The sequence below is a fragment of the Ovis aries genome, chromosome 2, assembly GCF_016772045.2.
Source record: "Ovis aries strain OAR_USU_Benz2616 breed Rambouillet chromosome 2, ARS-UI_Ramb_v3.0, whole genome shotgun sequence".
Classification (NCBI taxonomy): Eukaryota; Metazoa; Chordata; class Mammalia; order Artiodactyla; family Bovidae; genus Ovis; species Ovis aries.
The window spans coordinates 131,550,533-131,577,446 of record NC_056055.1 but is presented as its reverse complement, the minus strand read 5'-3'; the positions used below and the strand labels follow the sequence as shown (position 1 = coordinate 131,577,446).

At 43.4% G+C, this 26,914-nt stretch overlaps 1 protein-coding gene across 1 annotated transcript in view; it reads right to left on the bottom strand.

The window, feature by feature from the left end:
• Positions 1 to 26,914, bottom strand: part of TTN (titin) — a 277,391-nt gene that overhangs the window by 23,432 nt on the left and 227,045 nt on the right. The window contains exons 313-325 of the mRNA XM_060409682.1: positions 9,749 to 26,854; positions 8,858 to 9,154; positions 8,161 to 8,748; positions 7,766 to 8,068; positions 7,357 to 7,653; positions 5,751 to 6,038; positions 5,339 to 5,638; positions 4,343 to 4,645; positions 3,948 to 4,253; positions 2,072 to 3,838; positions 1,467 to 1,760; positions 508 to 795; positions 89 to 388 (exon numbers count right to left, since the gene is read on the bottom strand). Coding sequence (XP_060265665.1) covers positions 89 to 388; positions 508 to 795; positions 1,467 to 1,760; positions 2,072 to 3,838; positions 3,948 to 4,253; positions 4,343 to 4,645; positions 5,339 to 5,638; positions 5,751 to 6,038; positions 7,357 to 7,653; positions 7,766 to 8,068; positions 8,161 to 8,748; positions 8,858 to 9,154; positions 9,749 to 26,854 — 22,437 coding nt within the window. The remainder of the gene's footprint in view (positions 1 to 88; positions 389 to 507; positions 796 to 1,466; positions 1,761 to 2,071; positions 3,839 to 3,947; positions 4,254 to 4,342; positions 4,646 to 5,338; positions 5,639 to 5,750; positions 6,039 to 7,356; positions 7,654 to 7,765; positions 8,069 to 8,160; positions 8,749 to 8,857; positions 9,155 to 9,748; positions 26,855 to 26,914) is intronic.

The window sequence follows — 26,914 nt, the reverse complement described above, 5'->3', positions numbered from 1 at the left end:
GTGAAAACAAAGAAAGACACCAATTAGACGTGTGTGCTTGGAAACTGACCTTATGACATAGTGCCTCTTGGTAAAAAAGGTCACTTACTGTACTGTATTTGAGCAACCACTGGGTCGGAATCCAGTGGCCGGCTAACACCAAACTTGTTAACTGCAGAAATACGGAATTGGTATTCATTGCCAGTTATTAGTTTTGTGGCTGTATAGCTGAGACCTTCACAATTGTCCTCAATTAGTGCCCAAGCAAGTCTGCTGGTTTCCCGTTTTTCAATCAGGTAGTGAGATACGCGGGCACAGCCGTCATTGTGTGGCGCGTCCCACCACAGGGTCATCTTCTCGCCAGTTATATTGGTGAATCTTATTGGCCCAACTGGTTTTCCTGGTGTATCTGTAAGAAAAAGATTCTGGAGTTAGTTTCTTTTTGCTTGTCCATTAAAATGCAATTAGGCCTGTCTTTAATCCAAGTTCTGTACATTGTAAGATTAAGAAGCTATTTTAGAAGTTTACCTTGTACTCTCACTGTAATCTCTGCTTTTGTGGAGCCGGATGCATTTTTGGCTTCCACTCTGTATACACCACGATGGTCCCGAGTAGCATCTCTAACAAAGAGGCTGGTGGATCCAAGGACATCGGTTATTTCCATGTTCATCTTCTTCTCAATTTCTACTCCATCTTTGAACCAGGTTACTCGAGGTACTGGTCGTCCTTGTACCAAAGCTTTAATTCTAAGGCTCTCTCCAGATTTAATAGTGATACCATCAAAGTACTCAGGGCCAAACTCTACAGTTGGTGCAACTGTAAAAGAAATACAATTATATACATTAATTCGGTTTAATAAAGACGTAAACAAACATGTTTTTCATTAGCACCATATCATAAAACCTGGAAGGGTAATCCTTATACCAAAGGCTATTTTGAGAGTATGATTGACGGTTGAGAATTTAGACTCTAAGGTTAAACATGTGCATATTGTTATCTCCTATGTTTGTCATGTTATTACTCTTGAATTTCCACTTGTAAAAAGAGGAATGACATATTTGTAGGTCGTCTACTTCCTAATACTGCTGCATATTCAAACGCGTTCCTGTTCCACGCCATCAGCTGCACTCAGGCAAGATATCTGTGCTGTTGAATTCGTGCGATTTCAATAGAAATGGACTGTTATTCTTGAGAACTTCATTCTTTATTATAAATGACTGAAATTACAAAGCTAAAAACCATCCCCATTTGCATGCTATTTATGTGGAAATGAAATAATAGACGCAGTAAAAAGTTGATGCTAATCACATCTTTTTCTTCTCTTCATCTGGAGAGGTAGAAAAATCTAATTCATCTACCTAACAACCTTTGGTAATCTGTATGAAGCATTGGTTTTATTCTCATTTTACACACCAGGGACCAAAAACATATATATTTAAAAACGTGGATGTTCTTAGTTACACTGGAAATCAGTTGTAAATGCTTACCATTTTCATCTCTGGTCATGATAACACCAGAAGACTGTGACGGTGGGCTTATGGTTCCAACAGCATTTCTTGCGATTATTCTGAACTCATATCGATCCCCAGGACTGAGTCCTGTTACCGTGTACTGACATTCACTGACGTCAGTAAAGTTGCATCTGGTCCATCGATCGCTCCCTTGCCGTTTCTCGATGCTGTAGGCCACTATCTTACTGCCTCCATCACGCAGCGGTGGGTTCCATTTCAGTGTGATGGTTTCCCGGGTGACATCAATGTAGTCAGGAGTGCCAGGTGGGTCTAAAAATTATATGAAAGTTAAAGGTGTCGTTACTTCTGTAATCAACTCTTAATCCTCAATGGAAGGGGAAAAAAATGAATAAATCCCCCAAACTCATTTTAGCCATTAATTGAAATTTTTTGGTATCAGAATCTTTAAAAACATTTTAAAAATTACTTTATTAGACTGATTTAAAATCATTCCCCTTGCTTTACCTGACCAACTCTAGTGTCAAGAAAATACGCGAGAAGGTGATATGTGGAAAAAAATTAGTGTTAGAAACACATTAGTTGCTGAATTAAATAAACTGGAATAATCTTCAGTCACTTACCTACTGGGGAAACAGCTAAGGTAAATTTGCTTGGGTCGCTAGGTGAGCTTAGGCCAGCAGAATTTTCAGCGAATACACGGAACTGGTAATCCAGGCCTTCCATTAATCCAGTAGCTCTATATTCTCTTCCAGATATTGGTGACATATTAATTCTTTGCCAGAGGATGCTGTTTCTTTCTTTCTTTTCAACATGGTATCCAGTAACTTCTGAACCACCATCGTAAACTGGAGCATCCCAAGTGAGTGACATGCCATCAGAAGTCACATTGTATGTAACTGGCTTTCCTGGGGGGCCAGGAATCCTGAACTGGTGTTTGGCCAAAATGATGTTTGAGACAAGTGGTTGGCTGACTCCATATCTGTTTTCTGCCCTAACTCTAAACTGATATTCGGCATCTTTGACTAGATTAGGAACTTTGAACGTTGTCCGGGCAACGCTGGAACACACCATCTTCCAATTAGTTTGTGAAGCTTCTCGCTTCTCAATGCTGTAACAGGTAATTTCACCTCCTCCATCATCATCAGGCACATCCCAGGACATGATGACACTATCGGCCTTGATTTCCTCGAATCGAATGGGCCCTTTGGGCTTAGATGGCGGGCCAAGTGTGATGACTGTAATGGGATATGCGTTTCGACAGACTGCGTTATCGAGAATAATGGTGTATTTCCCTCCATTCTCCTTCTTCGCATTCTTTATACTCAGAGTAAGTTTGTTTTCAGTTTTACCCAAACGAACGTGTTCACTTTCTTTCAGTGGCAAACCATCTTTCAACCAACTGATAGACGGCTTGGGTTTTCCTTTATAAGGTAATTCGAGGTGCAAATTATGTCCGATTCTCACAGCGACTTGTGCCCCAGGGATTTCTGACAGGTTAACTTCAGGTGGAATTACAAGTTCTTTCACTGTAATTGGCCCAATAGTGACATCATCACTCAGCCCTTTCTCATTTCTGGCAGACACTCTGAATTCCAGCTCTGACAGTTCCTTGAGCTGGCCAACCTCAATTTCACATGTCTTACTTATTCCAGCATGTGACCACGTTTGTTCACCTTTACCTTTCCTTTCCACAATATAATCTGTGATTACACTGCCACCATCAAAGTCGGGCTTGGTCCAGCTCAGAGTAACAGATGTCTTTGTTGAGTCTTTCACTGAGAGATCGCGTATAGGTGCTGGCACTTGGGCAGCCTTCACAGGCTCTGTGGTTTCACAGGGTTCCCCAATTCCAATTTCATTTACTGCAAAAACTCTGAAGAAGAACGGAGTTTTCTCCGACAAATCTGTTACTTTAAAGGACGTGCTAGAACATTTGTGTGACACAGAAGACCATGTTCTCTTGGTGGCATCTTTCTTCTCAATGATGTAATTAATTATAGGAGATCCTCCGTCAATGAGAGGAGGTTCCCAGAACAAAGTGACTGTGCCTTGAGAAACATGTTTAATCTGTAGTTTTTGGCAGGCGGCTGGTGTGTCAAGCACTTTAACACTCACAGTTGAAGACTTTGGTTGACCAACACCATTTTCTATTGTGAGAATATATTTGCCTGTATCATGGCGAGTGACTTGAGGGATAATGAGTAATGAAGATGAGTCAGTGTTTTGAATGCTGTAGCGGGCATCACTGCCAAGATTCTTCTCATCTTTTCTCCATGTGACAGTAGGTGGAGGTCTGCCTTTGAAGGGAATCAACACGTGTACATCTTCGCCAGCTTTAGCTATAATGGAGGTCCTAAAAGCCACGTCTAGGTCGATCTCTGGTTCCTCTGTAGACATAAAATGGACATATACAGTGAATTTTAAAGCAAGGAAATGAGTGATTTCCTGGAGGCACTCTATTAAAATAAAAGCATAATCACATCAGTAGGTACGTACCCAGTATGTCTCTAGCTTGTGCGGGTTCAGTCATTGCTATGGGTTCACCTTGTCCGGCACAGTTTACAGCAGACACCTGGAAGTAGTAATTGACTCCAGGACTCAGGTTGGATACCACATATTCTGTAGTTCTGACTTCTCCTTTGGCAGAGACAACAGTCCATTCCTCTTCCTCTCCTTGTCTCATGGCAACAACATATCCAGTAACAGCACTGCCCCCATCATAGACAGGTTTACTCCATCCAAGAGTGATGGATGATTTAGTTGAATCTGCAATTCTTATCTTAGCCGGTGGGCCTGGTGGATCTGGAATGGACAGTCATAATACCATAATTATGCAACTGGGTACAACTGGGCGACGTGAACGATGACACAGGTGAAGAGGCTGCACTTACCAATAGGATCAGCAGCTTTGTAGAAGTCAGATGGTTCAGAAAATGGACCCTGTCCAGCAGCATTTATAGCACAAACTCGGTATTGATAGTCACTGTGTTCCGTGAGTCCTGTCACCTTCTGTCTGGTGTCACGGATTGTCTCTTTTAGGACTTTAAACCATCCAAGACTCTTCTTGTCTCGTTTCTCCAGGATATAACCACTTATGTCACTGCCACCATCTGCGACCGGCCTGCTCCAGACAACAGTCATCGAATTCTTGTTAATCTTTGTCACCTCTGGCACGCTGGGAGGCCCAGGTGTGACTGTTTAAAAAGGAAGAGGAAAGTGAGTTAAAAGAGTCAACATGACTGATAGATTCTACTTTTTAATCTTCAAGTCCTACTTAAGGATATTTGTCTCATTTATTATATTTTCCACCTGGTGAAAAGGATCATTATGAGAAGTGATATGATGAGCAAGAAAATAAGTCAATCAAGCTCTGGAAACTATTAATAGCTAGCAGAATAGTATTTGTTTACTTATGAATTTATTTATGGTCACGTCACACAGCTTGTGGGATCTTAGCTCCCCTGACCAGGAACTGAACCCAGTCTCTGCCAGTGAAAGCATCAAGTCCTAACCACTGGACTGCCAGGGATATCCCAGTTTATTTTTAAATTTTCATGAATTTCACTCATTTCAGTGAGTAATGATAGAAATTTGAGAAATGAGATGCTATCTGAGCAAACAGACATTTGTAAATGGATTAGTAATGGCTGCATGACGTAGAAGAGTCTCAAAGATAATCTTAATCTAAGCCAACATTTACCAAACTTGCTGTTGGAGATACTATTTAGTGCCTTGACTTAAAACAAGGTCTCATTTATTTCAAAGCAATTACAACTAATACTCAAGGAATAAAATGATCACCTGGTAGAATTTGATACACTGAAAATAAGTAATTAAATAAATTTTCATGTATTTGATTTTAGTTTTCTAATGAAATCGTATCTTACCAAATGCATTCCTTGCTATCACTGGGTGAGATTCCAGTGCATCACCAATTCCATATTTGTTCACAGCGCGAACCCGGAAGACGTATTCATTTCCTTTGATGATTTTGGTGGTCTTAATGATGCACTCTTCCAAATTTTCAGACACCATAGACCACACAACGCGGCTTGTCTCACGCTTTTCCACGATGTAGTGAGTGATTTTTGCACCACCATCATCTGCCGGAGGCTGCCAGAGAAGAGTTATCTTTTCAGCAGTGACAGTCTTAAATTCAATTGGTCCACCTGGAGGTCCTGGTTTGTCTGTCAATGAAAGAACAAAACAGTATATTAATAAATTTAGAAAAGTTTCTATTTTAAAATCATTAAATTTTAGGCAAGTGAAATATGATGTTGGCCTGCATTCAGCACCTACCAAGGATCTGCAGTCTAATCGTGGCTGAGGCTGAGCCCATGGCATTCCTTAGTTTTAATTCATAGGTTCCACTATTAAGGCGAGTTGCATCTTTGATGAGTACCGATGCAAGGTCAGTAGTATTTTCGACACAGACCAGTGCATTGGTTTGTAATTCTTTGTCATCTTTATACCACTCAATTGTAGGCTCAGGTTTGCCAGAAATGCCAGCTCTGAGCTTCACAGATGTCCCTGCTCTGCATTTGACAACTTCTGTATATTCTAGAGGCAAATCAATTAGAGGTCCACCTGTAAGAAAAACAGATCATAAATGTTTAAAAGATCACAAGGATGAAGAAAATAATCACAGCAACTTCAAAGTAAGCTCATTGGCCTTTATTAAATAATACATGTACCCACGGTAGTTCTAATCCCATTTATATTTTATATTTAATCTTATAAGCTACTTTTCTGTCTCAGATGAGGAAGAAAGATGGTGAGCAAGCTCTGAACCCCAGTGACAGCACTAATTGCACAGGGATTTAAGTGCCTTTGAAATGTAAAGTCTATTACGTGTTTTATTCCAGTAATGAAATGGGACACAGAACAATGATCTGGTTCTTTTTATTTCCCTTCCCAGTTCACTGGTATTCAAGTGGGGGCAGTTTACAGCAGACCCTTAATGCTGAATTCTCTACTCACAGAGCTGTATACTCCCCTGGACTGGTTTTGTGCCAGGCTGCTTACAAGTTTTGAGAAACAGAATTAATTGACTTGCTTCACAGTCTCACAAATACTCACTCAGTGTCTACTAAGCCTGGTTTATAGAGAGAGGCCCGAGCAGTCTCATCATGAAGATGGAAGTGGGTACTTCTGCCCCGATACCACAGAGATACCCCTTGGAAATGGGGGATTTTTAGAAACGGCATCACTCGGTACCTAACTCTCGTGAAATTTTAGTTTTTAAACTACTGTTGAGTTGAATGTGCTACTTATTTTCCAGTAGTGTATTTGGGGATGTGTATGTGTATTTCGGACAACGGCAATGTAGAGAGAATTCTGAAGTCTGTTTGAATTTCCCCTCTATCATTCATAAGCTGCTTTGATGTTGGGGAAGTTATGTACACACGCTAAACCTCACTTTCTCTTCTGTAAAATGAGCTGATCTTAAGGCTGTTGGAACTAGGGGAGAGAACTCATTGAAGGTACACAGCAAATGTTAGCTGCTGCTAATATTTATCATCATTAACACCTCTGTTTAGTTTTCACTTGTTTAAGAGGAATATTCTCTGAGCATCCAACCGTCACTTTAATTATTGATGCTGAAAATTTTAAATAGAAATATGAAAGTACTAATTCATATAATCAAAGAATCATAAAAGACTGAAATCAGGAAGGCCTTTTGCTATCCTGTAGTCCAAATCTCATGTTTTACAGTTAAGCCAAAAGGCCTGGGGTGTTATGGAATTTTCCTAAGACCACCCACCACCCCCAGGTAATTCATAATTTCTCCTAAATATCTAACAAGGTACATGGTAAAACTTATCCTATAGATTAGGACCAGAAAAAGTAAGATAGAATATTGAGTTAAATTACTGCTGTGGTTCAAAGTACTAAAAATGCTTACCATAGGAATCAATGCACGTGATGGGGCCTACAACCTCGGATGGATTGCTGATGGACCCGACGGCATTTCTAGCAAAGACACGGAATTCATACTGGGCATTCTGAGTCAAGCCAGAGACAGTGAAGTGAGTCTCGGTAACATTGGTAAAGCTGGCCTTGGTCCATCTGCCATCTGGAAGGTCTCGTCTCTCAACCATGTAGCCTGTAATCTTGCTTCCTCCATCAAAAGCGGGTTGTTGCCATGAAAGGTTGACAGAGTTCTTTGAAATGTCAGTGATACGAAGGTTTCTTGGGGGTTCTGTGAAAAGACAGAAAGCAGATTGGTGCACTTAGATCATTATTTTACTTTGCAGAAAGAAGGTTTGCATTGCTAAGTAGTCGGAACTGTCCTTCTTGTGACCAATACATACCGCAGGCATCAATGGCTAGGACTGGTTCTGAAGGATGGCTGGGTTTCCCAATCCCAGCAGCATTTTCTGCATACACCCTGAATTCATAGATTAATCCGGCACTAACTGTTGTGACTTTGAAGTGGGTTGTGCGGATGAGCATTTTGTTGGCTTTTTGCCATAAGATGCTGTTTCTGTCTTTCATCTCCAGGTGATAGCCTATAACTGGACTGCCTCCATTGGACACTGGTTCATGCCAGCCCACGGTGATACTTTCTCGAGTGACATTGGTGACCCATGGTGTAGATGGTGGTCCAGGTGTTGCTATGAAAGACAGAAATCCCATGGTTAATATAGACATTTCAAACATTTTTGTATTTGGAAACGTGGGATCTTTGAGAAGTTCAACAACTTACTGTATGGTAGCTTGACAACCACACAAGCTGAATCTATGTGATCACTGATGCCAAAGCGGTTTTCTGCCTTGATGCGGAATTGGTATTCTTCTCCTGTGGTCAGTTTCATGACTTTGATCATGGTTCTTGCCACTGTTGCAGACACTTCCGTCCATACTGCAGTACTTGTCTCTCTCTTAAGTACGATGTAATTGGTAACCTGAGTTCCACCATCATACTTAGGTGGCTCCCATTTGAGAATCACACTGTCTTCAGTTATATCACTTATCACAACAGGGCCAGTTGGGGGACCAGGTCTGTCCAGTACCACGATGTTAATGAAAGCTTTGGTCGTTCCACTGGAGTTGGCAGCTGTGATCTCATATCTTCCAGCATCAGCGGCAACACTTTCTTTGAGATTGATGGTCAGGTTTTCAGCAGTAATCTCAGTATTAAACCTCATGGTTGCTTTCAGTGGGACACCATCTTTTGACAAGGTCACTTTGGGCAGTGGTTTTCCAGAAATCGGAATGTCCACTTTAAGGTTTGAACCAGCTCTAACGTAGACGGTATGGCTTGGGAAATTCTTCATGTCAATTTCAGGTGGTTCTGAAAAATGAGAGTAGAGAAGATGAAGGTGAAAAGAGTGTTTTTTGCAAGTTGACTTAAATCAATGCAAATAATTTCAAATTTTGCTTCTACATAAAATTAAACACACCTAGCTGCTCCTTAACAAGGACAGGAAGCAGAAGCTCTCTTGGGTCACTCAGGCCAGCTTGATTTTCAGCAAACACCCGGAAAAAGTATTCAGAATTCTGCCTCAGACCAGAAACAGTATGGTGGGTTGACTTTACCACCGCACATCTAGCCCAGGTCGTCTGTCCTTTCTCTTGTGCTTCAATGACATAATGCACAATTCTGCTTCCACCGTCATGCTCCGGCTTCAACCAGGCCAGGGAAACACTGTCTTTGGATACACTTGTTACTCCAAGTTTTTCAGGCGGGCTTGGCTTTTCTATGAAAGTAAAACATCAGAAGAAAGTGAAGATTATTGCAACATTTTTCCCCACATGTGTTCTTCCTGCCTTGTCAAAAGAAAAAATTTTAATGAAGGCATACAATTACTTTGAGATTTCCTTACTTTTTATATGATCAGTTTAGCTTCTGAGTCAAGCAAAACTTTCCCAGGCTTTGTCATTTTATGTCACAGCATGTCGTAGCATTCAGATCAAATAAGCATCAAATGACCCAATTAAATGATTAAATTTATCCCAAATTTATTATGGGTAAAAAATGAGGAATGAGATGAACAGTGTTATAAAATATCATGTAATTTCTGCACATACACGATATATATATGTACATATATGTGCAGTCAAGTTCAATTATACTTAAATCCAACATATATTATCTATTTTCATCTATGTAAATTTCTACTTTTTTTGTAAATCAATGAAAAACTTTCTCTATTAGTAAGAATTCCTTTTGTGCCACAGTATGAATTGCTTGAGGTGTGAACCAAAAGCATTTAAACAGTAATTAAAATGATTCACACTATTCAAGGAAAATGAATATGGATATGTAGGTTTTCTTTGTTCTTAAAACATACCTGTTATCTTTACTCCTTCCTTCGTTTCGGCTGGTACACCGACACCAAACTCGTTTTCTCCAGAGACTCTGAAGTAGTAAATTGCCCCTTCTTGTAAGTTGGTAATTTTGTAGGAGAGGCGGTTACAGTTGTTGGTCACAGAGACCCATGCTTTCTTACTGGCCTCCCGTTTTTCTATGTGGTAGTTCTTCACTGGTGCTCCACCATCATTTTCAGGAACATCCCAGGATAATACTGCAGCCTCTTTGGTGACATCATGTACAGTAATGTTGGCTGGAGGACCAGGAGAATCTAAAACTTTGACGACCAAGGTCAGGGAGGCAGCATTCAAGATATTCTGAATTGTTAATGTGTATTTTCCAGAATCATTTCTGTTGGCATTTTCAATAGTCAGTGATGTTCGAGATTCTGTGGAATCAATATAAGCTCTAGAGCGGAGGTCAGTGTCGGGTTTACTCCAGGAGACACTGGGTACTGGTCTTCCTCGGAAAGGCACAGTCATGGTAAAGGAGGCACCGGCCTTGACAATCAAGGTCTTCCTCATTTCTGTGTCAAGATCAAATACAGGTTCTTCTTCTCTTTCCTTTGCTATCTGGGGATCGGAGCTGTCACTGGGATCACTAGCACCGACCTTATTGATAGATCTTACTCTGAAAACATATTCGGCTCCTGTGGTTAGTCCACTTACTGTATATTCAGTGCCTCTTAAGTTCTGAATGGCAGTTTGCCAGTCAGTTTCATCAGATTTTTTGAATTCCACGGTGTATCCAGTTATTGGGGCCCCACCATCAAATAAGGGCTTAACCCAGCCAATAGTTATATTGGTCTTGCCTGAGTCCACAACATTGGGTTTGGATGGAGGAGACGGTAAGAACACAGGATCTTCTGCCCGAATTAGGGGAGAGGTTTCACTTGGAAGGCTCAGGCCTGCAGCGTTTTCTGCATATACCCGATATTCATATTCACACCCTTCACGAAGTCCTGTGGATTTCACTCTCAGATCATAAACTGGTTTTTTGTTTACACGTACCCATCGTAGGCTGTTTTTCTCTCGCCTCTCAATGATGTAACCAGAGATTTCGCTGCCTCCATCACTCTCTGGTCTGGACCAGCAAAGTGTCATGAACTCTTTGGTCACAGATGTAATTTCCAAAGATGTAGGTGGACTTGGAACTGTAAATGGATCAAGGGCCTTTACAGCCATGCTCTCAAGGGGCTCGCCAACACCATATTTATTAACACCTGTTACTCTAAAGATGTATTCATTGCCCTTGAGTAGCTTGGTCACTTTACAAAATGTTGTCCTTAACTCTCCTTCACATATTGTCCAAGCAAGGCGACTTGTCTCACGTTTTTCTACAATGTAATAGTCAATAGCTGCACCGCCATCTTCTTGGGGTGGTCCCCAGGAAAGAGAGCATTTCTCAGCAGTGAGGCCGGTTATTTCAAGTGGTCCTGCAGGTGGGCCAGGCTTATCAAGTACCTTGCAGTTAACTGCCATAGACCGAGTTCCGGCAACATTCTTCACTGTTAGCACATACTGCCCAGAGTCTCGTCGGACACAGTCTTTCACTGTTAGCAACGTAGTGTAGTCCGTTGACACAATTTCTGTTCTTGCTCTTTCTTCAATTTCTACACCATCCTTGGCCCAGGAGATTATTGGCAGAGGTCGCCCTGCAACGTCTGCATTGATCTTAAGGACCTCTCCAGCTTTGACAACAATGACATCTCGGAATTTGACATCCATCATAATTCTTGGAGCCTCAACATCATCTTTAACTGTGATAGGTCCAGTGGATTCAGATGGCTCACTAATTGAGTCAGCAGCATTCCTTGCAAAAACCCGGAATTCGTAACGTTGATCTTCAGTGAGTTCAGTTACTTCAAAGTACGTTTCTGGTACATTAGTAAAGTTGCATTTCAGCCACCGGCCATCTGGTAGTTCTCTACGTTCAATGATGTAGCCGGTGATCTTAGCTCCACCATCATAATGTGGTTTTGACCACTTAAGTGACACTGATTTCCTTGTGATATTTGTGACTTCAGGTTGTCCAGGAGGGTCACAGGGGTCTCTTGCAGGGACTGGCTCACAAGATTTACTGCATTTACCAATTCCAGCAATATTCTCAGCATACACACGATACTCATACATCAGTCCTTCATCAAGGCCGGAGACTTTCATTTGCGTATCAGCAATGAGGGTTTTATTTGCTTTTGACCAAAGAATGCTGCTTCTTTCTTTATACTCAAGGTGATAACCAAGTACTCGACTTCCTCCATCATTAACTGGCACTTGCCAGGTTACCAACATGGTAGATTTTGTGGCATGCACAACTTTAGGAGTACCAGGAGGACCCGGGGGGCTGAATGGATACTCGGCAACTACAGCAGAAGATTCACTGTAGGAGCTCTTTCCAAAGCGGTTTTCTGCACAAACGCGGAACTGATACTCACTTCCTGTTACTAGACGAACTATTTTAATGGATGTTCTTGCAACTGCTTGTGAAACTACATGCCATGTTGTAGAAGTGGTTTCTCTCTTTTCAACAATGTAATTGCTAATCTGGCAGCCGCCATCATATTCTGGAGGATTCCAAGAAATGGTTATATTGTCGCAACTAACCTCATCAATATGTATAGGTCCGGGAGGTCCTGGTTTGTCAAGCACAATTACAGTAATAGGAACTGTTACGGATCCAGCGCTATTTGAAACACATAATTCATAAGTGCCAACATCTTCCCTTGAAGCTTCCTTAATTGTTAGTGATGTTACAGTCTTTGAAGAAGAAACATGGACCCTAGTTGTCTCTTTAAGGGTCTGACCATCTTTTTTCCAGCTTACAGTAGCTTGAGGTCTTCCTTTAAATGGAACGTCAATCTTCAGTTGGTCCCTGGCCTTTACATTGAAAGTATTGAAAGGAAGCTCAACTGAAGGCTTTATTTCAATGTCCCTTGCAATTACTGGCACTCCAAGTTGTCTTGGATCACTTTTTCCTTTTTCATTAATTGCAGCTACCCTGAAGATATACTCCTCTCCAGCAGTTAGGCCTGATATAGTTGCTTCTAGAGTCTTCACCTGTGTGCAGATGCTCCATTTTTCACTGCCTTTAGTCTGCATTTCAACTACATAACCAGTAATTTTGCTGCCACCGTCACTGTCTGGCTTCTCCCACTTAATTGTAGCTGTGTTCCGGGTCACATCGACGAGAGTTACTCTTCCAGGTGGGAGGGGTGGTTCAGAAGCTTTAACGGGTTCAGTTGTTTCAGCGGGCAAACCAATTCCATATTCATTGGCAGCCAAGACTCGGAAGTAGTAAGAACACCCTTCTTGGAGATTTTCGATTTTAAAAGTGTTCTTTGTGCAGTTGTTTGTAACAGTAGCATATGCTTTCCGTGTTGTTTCTCGTTTTTCAACAATGTAGTTTGTAATCTTCGCTCCACCATCGATAAGCGGTGGTTCCCAAGCCAGTATCACAGAGTCTTTCTTCACTTCTCTTACAGTCAGATTCACAGGGGCACTCGGTGAGTCAAGAACTCTGACATTAACAAAAGCAGTTTTAGAGCCACTGTTGTTTTCTAGCGTCAGATTATACCGACCACTGTCGAATCTAGTAACATTATCAATTACCAGCATTGTGTATGAGCTGGTCACCTCAATCTGGGCCCTGTCAGTGAGAACACCTTCGGCCTTTTCCCATTTCACTTCAGGTTCTGGGCGACCTTTGATAGTGACAAATAAGCGTAAAGTAGCACTTGCACGCAGAATGACCACTTTTCTGAGATCAGCATCCAGTTCTATTTCGGGTGGCTCTTGTCTCTCTTTAGCAGCAACTGAACCAGGTATAGTTGCAGGCTCACCTACGCCTTCAGAGTTGATGGCACAGATACGGAAGTTATATTCAGTATTTTCTTTAAGATTGGTCACTGTGAACTGCTTTCCTTGTAGTCCTGTTGGTGGGGTACACGTTGTCCACTCATCGGCAGTGGCTTCTTTGACCTCAACAACATAGCCCTTAACAGGCGCACCACCATCATAAATTGGTTTATTCCATGCCAGGGAGACAGAAGATCTGGAAGTGTCTGTCACTTTTGGATTACTTGGTGGTCCTGGTGGATACAGAGCATCACATGCACGATAGAAAACAGAAGGCTCACTGGGTTCACCCACACCAGCTGCATTTTCAGCAGCAACTCGGAATTCATAGGAATGCCCTTCAGTAAGGCCAGTTACCCTGAATCGAAGATCTGTTAGTGTTTTCTTGTTGCACTTGGTCCATCTAACGCCTTCCTTGTCTCTTTTTTCAAGAATATAGCCCTCGATTTCAGCACCTCCATCATCTACTGGGCGTGCCCATGTTACGACCATAGAATCTTTGGTGATTGCTGAGGCTTCAGGTGGTGAAGGAGGACCTGGTGGTTTATAAGGATTACGGGCTATAACAGGCTCAGATTCCAGCGGCTCTCCAATCCCGTATTTATTCGCAGCCATGACACGGAAAATGTACTCATTACCAGGGAGAAGTTTAGTAACTTTGTAGTTAAGGGCCTGCACCTCAGTTGAAACCTGGGTCCAGGAGAGTCTGCTGGTCTCTCTCTTTTCAATGATGTAATGTGAAATACTAGCACCACCATCTTGTAAAGGTGGGTTCCAAGCCAGGTAACATTTTTCAGCAGTAACCCCAGAAACTTTCAGAGGCCCTTCAGGAGGCCCTGGCCTGTCAAGTACCTTTACAGTGATGGGTATAGTCTTGGTACCACCAACGTTGCTGAGTTTCAGGATATATTGTCCCCCATCACTACGTATACAATCTTTGACAACAAGGGTTGTCCTCTGAATAGTAGACTTGATTTCCATTCTGGCAGCTGTTTCTTCAAGCTCTCTTCCATCTTTTGACCAAACAATATCAGGGATAGGTTTGCCACGGATATCTGCTTCCAGGACAAAAGTCTCTCCTGCGTGAACAACGATGACATCTTTATATTTGGGATCCAGTGAGGCATTTGGTGCGTCAATTTCATCTCTTGCAGTAATGGCGCCAGTACTCTCGGACGGTTCACTAAAGTTGCCGGCTGCGTTTCTTGCAATTACTCTAAATTCGTATCTTTGGTCTTCCACAAGTCCACTCACTGTAAATTCAGTTTCTAATACATTGGTAAAGCTGGCTTTCATCCAACGGCCATCAGGTAGATCTTTCTTTTCTACAATATAACCTGTTATTTTGCTGCCACCATCGTAGGCGGGTTTCTTCCATTTCAGCGTGACATTGTTTCTCGTAATGACAATGGCTTCAGGGCGACCTGGTGGGTCACAAGGATCACGAGCAACAAAGCATTCCGACACTTTGCTTGGCTTGCCAATGCCGACAATATTTTCAGCAGAAACTTTGAACTCATACTCAAGGCCTTCATCAAGCCCAGTTGTTTTGAACTTGGTGTCTTGAATGGGAGTCTTATTTAGTTTGACCCATAAAAGACTGTTCTTTTCTTTCTGTTCAAGATGGTAGCCAATAACTTTGCTGCCTCCATCATTAACTGGCTCGTGCCATTGCACAAGCATTTGATCTTTTGAGACTGATGTCACAAAAGGAGTGCCAGGTGGTCCAGGTTCTTTAAATGGATATTGTACAATAACTGGTTTAGAATTCAAGGGGGCACTTTTTCCATACCTGTTTTCTGCAAAAATCCTAAACTGGTACTCACTGCCCGTTTTCAGTTTGGTTATTTTAATTGTTGTTCTTGCCACCGTTGCTGATACCATGTGCCAAGTGGTGGTGGTTGTATCTCGCTTCTCTACTATGTAGTTGCTTATCTGGCAGCCACCAGTATAGGCTGGAGGTTCCCAAGATATGACCACAAAATCTGCACTAACTTCATCAAACCGAACTGGTCCAACTGGAGGTCCAGGCTTTTCTAAAACGATAACACTGAGATTTTCGGTTGCGGTACCTGCACTGTTTGTTGCTGTTACAGTGTATTTCCCAAAGTCATCTTTGTTACTTTCTTTAATGTGCAGAATAGTTGAAGTAGCTGTTTTCTCAACATTTACTCTTGTCGTCTGTTTAAGAGGCTCGCCATCTTTGACCCATGAAATTTCAGGTCTTGGCCGGCCAATAACAGGAATTTCGATTTTAAGATCTTCACCAGCTTGGACACTGTATGTGTTAAATGGTAACTTAAAACTAGGCTGTATAGTCAAGTCTTTGGCTATGACCGGAACACCAAGCACTCTTGGATCGCTTTGTCCTTTCTCATTGTAAGCCTTGACACGGAAGTGATATTCTTGCCCAGAACTCAAACCAGTAACAACTGCATTACAGACTTTGGATTCAGCCACGACACTCCATTTTTCTGTTCCTTTGGGCTGCATTTCAACAACATACCCCAGAATTCGGCTCCCACCATCGTGTTCAGGTTTCTCCCACATCAGGGATGCGCTGGTCTGGGACACATCAGTCAGTGTGACCTTTCCTGGTGGGGATGGAGGCTCAGATGCTTTCACAGCATCAACAGTTTCCACTGGAGCACCAATTCCAAATTCATTTTCAGCCATTACTCTAAAGTAATAAGTGGCTCCTTCTGTAAGATTCTCAACTTTGAGGCTTGTTTTGCTGCATTTATTACTCACATTAGCATATGCTTTCCTGGTTGATTCACGTTTGTCGATGACATAGTTCTTGACCTTTGCACCCCCATCAATTAAGGGTGGGTCCCACACCAGAAGGACAGAATCTTTTCTCACTTCCTTGACTGCCAAATTCTGTGGTGGTCCTGGAGTGTCAAGAACTTTCACAGTTACAAAAGCAGATTTAGACCCACTGCTGTTTTCCAGCTTGAGAAGATATTTTCCAGCATCATTTCTATCACAGTTATCTATTGATAGTTGGGTATAGTTTGCTGCTTTTTCGATTTGGACCTTATCTGTGAATTCACCTTCCTCTCGAGACCAGGTGATCTCGGGTGTTGGGCGACCTTTGAAGGGAATGTGAATTCTGACGGATCCACCAGCTCTTACAACGATTCCTTTCCTTAATTCAGAGTCAAGGTCAAGTTCAGGCGCTTCAAGTTTATCTTCTGGTTTCACAGTACCAGGAACATCTGTAGCCTCACCTAAACCAACTTTATTGAGGGCACAGACCCGTACTTTATACTCTTGGTGTTCAGTGAGTTTTGAAATTTCAAATCGAGTGGCTTTCAGGCCAGTCTGGGGAGTAACTATTTGCCATTCTTCTTCGTCTGCTTTACAGATTTCTACTACATATCCCAGAATTTCACTGCCACCATCGTAGATGGGTTTACCCCAGGCAAGTGTAATTGAATTTTTAGTGGTGTCTACAATGTGTGCATTGATGGGGGGGCCAGGTTTGAACACAGGATCACAGGCCTTATAATAGACTGTAGCTGGACTTGGTTCTCCAACTCCAGCCGCATTTTCTGCAGAGACTCTGAATTCGTACTCATGATCTTCTGTTAATCCTGTTACTCTTAGCCGTAAGTCTGTAATGCGGCGTTTATTACATTTTATCCACCTAATGCCACTTCTGTCTCTTTTCTCTACGATGTAACCAATAATCTCACTTCCACCATCACTGTCTGGACGGTTCCAACAGACGGTCATGGAGTCCTTGGCAATGTTGGTGACTTCCAAGTTCTTTGGTGGTCCAGGAAGCACGAATGGGTTTTTCATGAGTACTGGTGCAGATTCCAAAGGCTCGCCAACACCATATTTGTTGACAGCCATTATACGGAAGATATATTCATTCCCTTCTAAGAGTTTGGTAACTTTCAGAGAATTGGTTACAACCTCTGAAGCAACAACAGTCCAGGCAAGCCGACTTGTTTCTCTCTTTTCAACAACATAGTGAGAAATGTCACTGCCACCATCTTGAAGTGGTGGAGACCATGTTAATGTGCATTTTTCAGCGGTGACTCCAGTAACCTGGACTGGCCCTTCTGGAGGCCCTGGTCTGTCTAACACTTTTACATTTACTGGGAATGACTTAGAACCTGCAACGTTGGAAGCTCTTAAAATATACTGTCCACCATCAATTCTAATGGCATCCTTTATAATAAGTAAGGCCTTGAAATCTGTGTTCTTTATTTCATATCTAGCAGATTCTTCAATCTCCTTATCTCCTCTTAACCACTCGATGGTAGGCAGAGGCTTTCCGTGGACATCGGCTTCAAGCCTGAATGTTTCTCCAGCATTTACCACAATTGTGTCTCTAAATTTGGGATCCATTGAAATTCTTGGGAGTTCGACCTCATCCCTGGCAGTTATCGGTCCAGTACTGTCAGAAGGTTTGCTTATTGCACCTGCTGCATTCTTTGCAATGACTCTGAATTCATATCTTTGATCTTCAGTAAGACCTGACACAGTAAACTGAGTTTCAATGACGTTTGTGAAGCTGGCTTTCATCCAGCGACCGTCAGGCAGATCACGCTTCTCTACAATGTAACCCGTAATCACACTTCCACCATCATATGCGGGTTTGGTCCATTGTAAAGTGATTTCATGTCTTTTAACAATTATTGCTTCTGGGGTTCCTGGTGGGTCACAGGGATCTCTGGCTACATAGCATTCGGAATTCTTGCTTGCCTTGCCTATACCAACAATATTTTCAGCATACACTCTGAATTCATATTCAATGCCTTCTTCAAGATTGATTGCTTTAAATTGGGTATCATGAATAATAGATTTGTTGACTTTTGTCCACAAAATACTGTTTCTTTCCTTTTTCTCAAGGTGGTAACCTATGACTGGGCTGCCACCATTATTGATTGGTTCGTGCCACTGTACAACCATGGAATCTTTGGAAACGGCTGTGACAAACGGTGTACCTGGAGGGCCTGGTTCTTTGTAGGGATATTGAGCTACAATTGGCTCAGATTCCAAGGCAAAGCTTTGTCCATATCTGTTTTCAGCAAATATTCTGAATTGATACTCTGTACCAGTTTTCAGTTTGGTCACTTTGAGTGTCGTTCTGGCCACAGTAGCAGAAACAACCTCCCATACTGTGGTGGTTGTATCTCTTTTCTGAACTACGTAGTTGGTGATCTGGCAGCCCCCTGTATATGATGGAGGTTCCCAAGATAAGGTAATACTTTCAGCACTGACTTCGTCAAATTTAACAGGTCCTTTTGGAGGATCAGGCTTATCTAGGGTTATAATTTCAATGGATGCTGTCTTCTGACCAACCACATTAGCAACTGTGATTCCATAATGTCCACCATCATCCTTATGAGTCTCTTTAATACTGAGTACGGTGAGGTCAAGTGAATCAGTGACATTGATTCTTGTAGTCTGCTTCAGTGGAAGATCGTCTTTAGTCCAGGTAATAGTTGGCTTGGGACGTCCAGAAATGGGTACTTCTATTTTCAAATCTTGGCCAACCTGTACACTGTAACTGTTAAATGCAGGTCTGACATCCGGCTCAATGACCAGATCTTTGGCAACTATTGGAACTGCAAGAGACCTAGGATCACTTCTCCCCTTTTCATTTACAGCCACAACTCTAAAAAGGTACTCTTCTCCCTGAGTTAGGTTGGTAATTACGGCTTCAAGGGACTTGACTCGAGCGCACTCTGACCATTTCTCACTGTGTTTAGCTTGCATCTCCACAATATACTGAATGATTTTACTGCCACCGTCATGTTCAGGCTTTGTCCAGCTCAAAGAGACACTGTTTCTGGTGACATCATCCACAGTGATTTTTCCTGGAGGCTGTGGGACTTCTGCAACCTTAACTGGATCATCAGTGTGGGCGGGAAGGCCAATACCATACTCGTTCTCAGCTGTGACTCTGAAGTAGTAACTACAGCCTTCTTGGAGCTGATCAATTTTCCAAGAATTCTTATGGCAGTTTGTCACAACGGCAGCATATGACTTCCTTGTGGCTTCACGTTTCTCAACAATGTAGTTTTTAATTTTGGATCCCCCATCCAGCAGAGGAGGCTCCCATGTAATTGACACTGAGTCTTTAGTGATTTCTGTGACTTTCAGATTAACAGGTGGACTTGGTGTGTCCAGAACTCTCACAGTCACAAAGGCAGACTTTGTCCCGCTGCTGTTTTCTAATGTGAGAGTGTATTTTCCACTATCATATCGGTTGACATTGTCAAGAACAAGGGAGGTGAAGCTGCTAGTGCTGTCGATTATAGCTGCGTCTCGGATTTCACCATCCACTTTGCCCCATTTAACTTCTGGTGTAGGACGACCTCTAATAGGAACAAATAACCTTAAGGAGCCACCTGCCCTTATATTTAGAATTTTCCTCAGTTCCAGGTCAAGGTCAATGTCTGGTGCTTCCAACTTTTCTTCAACTATAACAGGTCCAGGGACATCAGCATGTTCTCCCACTCCAGCTTTGTTAACAGCACAGATACGGAAGTTGTATTCATGCTTTTCCAATAGCTTCTCCACTTCTATGTTTGTTTTATTGATTCCAGTCGGCGGAGTGCACATTGTCCATTCACCAACACTCACGTCACATTTTTCAACAATGTATCCTTGGATTTCACAGCCACCGTCATATATTGGTTTGCCCCAAGAAAGGAAGACGGAAGATCTCGTAATATCAGTGACCCTGGGGTTGTTTGGAGGTCCTGGTTTATAAATAGGGTCACAAGCCTTTTGATAAGCAGAAGGTGGGCTTGGCTCACTAAGTCCAGCAGCGTTCTCGGCTGAGACTCTGAACTCGTAATTGTGATTTTCTAAGAGTCCGGTTACTCTCAAGCGCAGCTCCCCAATCAGACGTTTGTGGCATCTTGTCCATCTGATGCCCTCTTTGTCACGTTTTTCAAGAACATACCCAAGAATTTCACTGCCGCCATCAGATGCTGGTCTTTCCCATACAACAATCATTGAGTCCTTGGTCACTGCTGTGACTTCTGGAGCCTTTGGTGCATCTGGCACTACAAATGGGTTCTTGGCAGTTACTGGCTCAGATTCAAGAGGTTCGCCAACACCATATTTGTTGACAGCCATTACACGGAAAATATATTCATTGCCTTCAAGCAGCTTAGTAACCTTGCAGCCGAGAGTCTGTACGTTAGCATCAACCACAGTCCAAACCAAGCGGCTGGTCTCTCTCCTTTCCACAATATAATTTATGATATCGCTCCCACCATCTTGGAGTGGGGGTTTCCAAGCTAGTGTGCATTTTTCTGCTGTAACTCCTGATATAACAATAGGTCCTTCGGGTGGCCCTGGTCTGTCAAGAACTTTGACATTTACAGTGACTGACTTCTCTCCTGCAACGTTTTTGGCCTTTAGTATGTAGCTTCCACTGTCAATGCGTATTGCATCCTTGACACTGAGACTGGTGGCAAAGTCAGTGCTCTTAATTTCTAATCGAGCTGTACTGGAGAGCTCATGATCACCTTTTATCCACTGAGTGGTTGGTATCGGTTTGCCATGAATATCTGCATCAATCTTAAACAGCTCACCAGCATGCACCACAATCGTGTCTTTGTATTTTGGATCCATGCGAATCTGTGGTGGTTCTACCTCGTCTCTTGCTGTTATTGCCCCTGAGCTCTCTGAAGGCTCGCTAAATACTCCTGCAGCATTTCGGGCTATAACCCGGAATTCGTATCTGTGGTCTTCAACTAGGCCAGTTACTTCAAACTGAGTGTCAATGACGTTGGTAAAACTAGCTTTCATCCAGCGGCCCTCGGGCAGTTCTTTCTTTTCAACAATGTAACCAGTGATCTTGCTTCCACCATCGTAAGTGGGTTTCTTCCACTGAAGAGTCACGGAATTTCTTGTGACAATGATTGGCTCTGGCTTTCCTGGTGGATCGCATGGATCACGGGCTACGTAGCTTTCGGACACTTTACTTGGCTTGCCGATGCCCACAATGTTCTCTGCAGAGACTCTGAATTCATATTCAACGCCTTCGTCGAGGCCAGTTGTTTTAAACTTGGTTTGAGGAATAGGTGTCTTATTCAACTTTACCCAGAGGATGCTGTTTCTTTCCTTGCGTTCCAAGTGATAGCCAATGACTTTGCTACCTCCGTCACTGACTGGCTCGTTCCAGTGTACTTCCATGCTGTCCTTGGAGGATAGTGTTACGAACGGCGTGCCAGGAGGACCAGGAACTTTGAATGGATACTGGGCTACAATAGGCTCTGAAGTGAGGTAGGTGCTCTTTCCATATCTGTTTTCAGCTGCAATCCTAAACTGATATTCACATCCAGTCTTTAACCTGCAAGCTTTTATTGTTGTCCTTGCAACAGTAGCTGACACAATCTGCCAGCTGGTTGTGGAAGTGTCCCGTTTTTCTACAATGTAATTGTTGATAGAACTTCCACCATCATACTTAGGTGGGCCCCAGGAGAAAGTAATACTGTCAGCTGTCACTTCCTCCATTTTAACTGGTCCTGTTGGAGGCCCTGGTTTGTCAAGAACGATAACATTAAGGGTTTCGGTAGCTTCACCAGCTGAGTTAGTCAGTTTAACGATGTAATGTCCAACATCCTCTCGGCACGCTTCCTTTATTGTCAGTAGTGAGTTATTTTCTGTGCTCTCAGCGTTTACTCTGGTTGTCTGCTTCAGTGGCACATCATCTTTATGCCAGGTTACGGCTGGCGTAGGGCGTCCAATGAATGGAACATCGACTTTTAGGTCTTCACCTGCCAGGACGGTGAAAGTAGTGAACAGGAGTTTGAAGGCTGGCGGAATGACAAGATCCTTGGCAATTACTGGCACACTCAGTTGTCTCGGATCGCTAATGCCCTTCTCGTTCTGAGCAGACACACGGAAAGAGTACTCTTCACCCTGAATTAATCCAGTAATAGTGGCTTCGGTGACTTTGACCGTGGCACACGTGACCCATTTGTCACTGCCTTTGCTCTGCATCTCTACGATGTAGCCTAGAATTCGGCTGCCTCCATCATGCTCGGGTTTCTCCCAGGAGAGTGACACACTGTTTCTTGTGACGTCCACCAACGTTATCTTTCCTGGAGGCAGAGGTCGTTCTGATACTTTCACAGATTCTGCGGTTTCAGCAGGCAGCCCGATGCCGTATTCATTTTCGGCGAGAACCCTGAAGTAGTAACTGCAGCCTTCTTGAAGCTGGTCTACCTTCCAGGAAGTCTTGTGGCAATTTGTTGTAACAGTTGAATATGCTTTCCTTGTTGATTCCCGCTTTTCAACAATATAGTTATTTATTTTCGAACCTCCGTCAATAAGAGGCGGCTCCCATGTCAGTGTGACAGATGACTTTGTGACCTCCTTTACCTTCAGGTCCTGTGGCGGGCCTGGTGTGTCTAGGACTCTGACGTTGACAAACGCAGACTTGCTGCCTGAGCTGTTTTCTATGGTCAGTATGTATTTGCCACTGTCGAATCTGTTTACGTTTCCAATAATAAGCAGGGTGTAAGAGCTTGTGGACTCGATGCTAGCTTTATCTAAAGATTCTCCGTGTTCTCGGGTCCACTTCACCTCGGGTGCTGGCCTTCCTTTGATGGGGACAAAAAGTCTCAGAGTACAGCAAGCTCTTATGGTGACAACTTTGCGCAGTTCGGCATCCAGTTCAATCTCTGGAGGCAGCATCCTGTCTTCAGCCTTTGGAGTTCCAGGAACAAGTGCAGGTTCTCCAATGCCTTCAGAATTCATGGCGTAGATGCGAATTTTATATTCCTGGTTCTCTGTGAGGTTGGTGATGGTGTAAGACGTTGCCTTGAGCCCAGCTGGTGGAGTGACGATCTTCCATTCATCTTCCTCTGGCAGGGCAATCTCAACCATATACCCAGTGATTTCGGAACCACCATCATAGATAGGCTTGTTCCAAGCAATCGAAATGGATGATCTGCTTGTATCTAGAACACGTGGGTTACCTGGTGGGCCGGGTTTAAACACAGCATCACAAGCTTTATAAAATGGACTGGTAGCGCTCGGTGCGCTGATTCCAGCTGCGTTCTCAGCCATGACCCGGAACTCATACTCATGTCCTTCTGTCAACCCAGACACTTTGTATCTTAAATCAGTAAGGGTCTTTTTGTTGCATTTCACCCAGCGTTGGCCTGCTTTATCTCGCCGTTCCACAATGTAATTGATGATCTCACTGCCACCATCAGAGTCAGGATGGCCCCAGCAGACAACCATGGAATCTTTAGTGATGCTGGTAACTTCGGGGTTTTTAGGTGGATCAGGAGGTCCGTAAGGATCCACTGCAACCACAGGCTCTGAGTCCAGGGGCTCTCCAACGCCATATTTGTTTACAGCCATCACACGGAATATGTATTCATTGCCTTTCAAGAGTTTAGTGACCTTCAGTTTTGTTAGTTGGACTTCTGAGGCTACGTTTGTCCATGCCAGTCTGCTGGTTTCACGTTTCTGAACGACGTAATACTCAATTTTGGCACCTCCATCGTCCAGTGGAGGCAACCATGACAGTACACACTTTTCTGATGTCACTTCAGACACGGCTAAAGGTCCTTCTGGTGGGCCTGGTCTATCAAGAACTTTGACATGGAAGATGTGTTTGGCAAAACCACCAGGATTAGTTGCTGTAAGGGTATAGGCACCGCCATCCCTTCTCAGTGAATCCTTGTTTACCAGATTAGTAGAGAAATCTGCAATTTTAATTTCTAATTTTGCTGTGTTTTCAAGCTCCTTTCCATCTTTGGTCCATTCCATTGTTGGAGGTGGGCGACCTGAAACATCAGCTTCCAGCTTGAATGCTTCACCGGCTTTTAATGTAATTGTGTCCTTATATTTGACATCCACCATTATCCTTGGGGCTTCAATGTCGTCTCTGCATGTGATAGCATCTGATGGCTCAGATGGTGGGCTAATAGCACCGGCAGCATTTTTGGCAATGACACGGAATTCATATGCGGCATCTTCAGTTAGTCCACTGACTGTAAACTCATTCTCTAAAATGTTGCTGAAGTTGGCCTTTAGCCACCGTCCATTAGGAAGATCCCGCTTTTCAACTATATAACTAGTAATTTTAAAGCCTCCAGTATATTCAGGCTTAGCCCATTTAAGAGTCACTGTATGTCTAGTAATATTGAGAGGAATTGGTTTCCCGGGTGGGTCGATGGGATCCAAAGCTAAAATAGGTTCGGATGGCTTGCTTGGCTTGCCTTTGCCAGCCATGTTTTCTGCAATCACTCGGAATTCATAAGCAATACCATCTGTTAGTCCACTTGATTTGAAAATGTTGCCAGGTACTAATGCTTTGCTCACAGTCTGCCAGAGAATACCGTTTCGTTCTTTTCTTTCAACATGGTATCCTAAAATGGGGCTTCCACCATCAGAAAGAGGCTCATGCCAGCTGATTGTTATTGAGTCCTTGGTAACTGCAGCCACCTGAGGGGTACCAGGAGGCCCAGGGACCTTAAATGGATAGTTGGCAACTACAGGTGCTGACGTGATGCTGGGTCCCACTCCGTATCTGTTTTGAGCTTTTACCCGGAATTGGTACTCCACTCCGGTAGTAAGGCGAGTGGCTTTGTAGGTAGTGCGTATAACAGTAGTTGCTAGTTCAGCCCACGTGGTACTGTCCGTCTGCCGCATTTCTACCACATAGTTGCTTATGGGTACACCTCCATCGTTCTCAGGCGGCTCCCAAGAGAAGGTGACAAAATCAGATGAAACTTCATCAAATTTGATTGGTCCAGTAGGTGGCCCTGGGATGTCATGGACTTGAATGGTGATGACATCACCAACCTCTCCCACAATGTTCCTTGCTGTTAATGGGTAGGGCCCACTGTCACTTCTCATGCACTCGTTGATGTTTAAGATGGTGGAAGTTGCTGTGTTTTCAAAGTTAACTCTCTGTGTCTGTTTAAGGATCTGGTCTCCTTTCTTCCACGTAACCGTGGGCTTTGGTCGACCGAGCACTGGAATTTCAACTTTGATGTTGTCACCAGCTTTAGCGACGACTAATTTCTGATAAATGCCGCGGAGATCCAGCTCTGGAAGCATGGTCTGCTCCTTGACAATGACGGGTCTGCTTTCTCTAGGGGCGCTTCTCCCTGCACTGTTCACTGCCATCACCTGGAAGGTGTACTCTTCCCCTTCAGTCAGATTCTTCACAACGCATTCCAACCCCTTCACGGTTGTGATGTGGGTCCACTGGTCAGAGCCTTTTCTCTGGGCTTCAATCACATAGCCAGTGATCTTACTGCCCCCATCATGTTTGGGTTTAGGCCATGCCAAGCTGACTGTGCTCTTAGTTATGTCCATGATGTTAAGACTCTCTGGCGGGGATGGTGCTTCAGAGGCCTTTACAGGCTCCGTTGTTTCTGTCGGCTCACCGATTCCATACTCGTTTTCTGCCATCACTCTGAAGAAGTATTCACATCCTTCAGACAAGCCAGTGACTTTATAAGTGCATTTATGGCACTTCGTGGTGACCGTGGAGTAAGATTTCCGCGTTGCTTCTCGTTTCTCCACAATGTAGTTTGTGATGCGTGAGCCCCCGTCTATCAGAGGGAGGTCCCAGTGCAGGGTGACACTCTCCTTTGTGATGTCAGTAGGTCTCAGGTTGAGGACAGGCCCTGGTGTGTCCAAGACTCGGACGTTAACGAAGCCGCTCTTCTTCCCCGCGGGGTTTTCTATAGTCATCACAAACTTGCCAGTGTCATATCTGTTACATTCTGGGATGATCAGGAGCGTGAATGACTCTGTATTTTCAATGTTAGCTCGGTTCTTAAGGTTGATATCATCTTTGGTCCATGTCACTTCAGGGGCAGGTCGACCTTTAATGGGCACGAAGATTCTGATACTGAGTCCTGCTCTCACAACAAGAGTTCTTCGAAGCTCAGCATCTAGTTCGAAGTCAGGGGCCATCTCCCGTTCCACAATTTCAACATTTGGAATCACTGCTGGCTCCCCAACACCAGCATCATTGACGGCACTGATTCTAAAATTGTACTTTTCTTTAGTCTCAAGATCAGGGACCACAAACTCAGTGATTCTGAGGGCCGTTCCTGTTGTATCCTTTATCCAGCCCTCATCTCCTACTTTCTGATGCTCTACGACATAGCCAGTGATTTCAAGGCCACCGTCATAATGAGGCTTGCCCCAGGCCAAAGAAGCAGATTTCTTGGTAGTGTCAGTGACACGTGCGTTTGAAGGTGGTCCTGGGGGATCTGGAAAGGAAACAGGCACAAAAATGTTAAGGGTTTGGATTTGGTATAAATTAAATACCA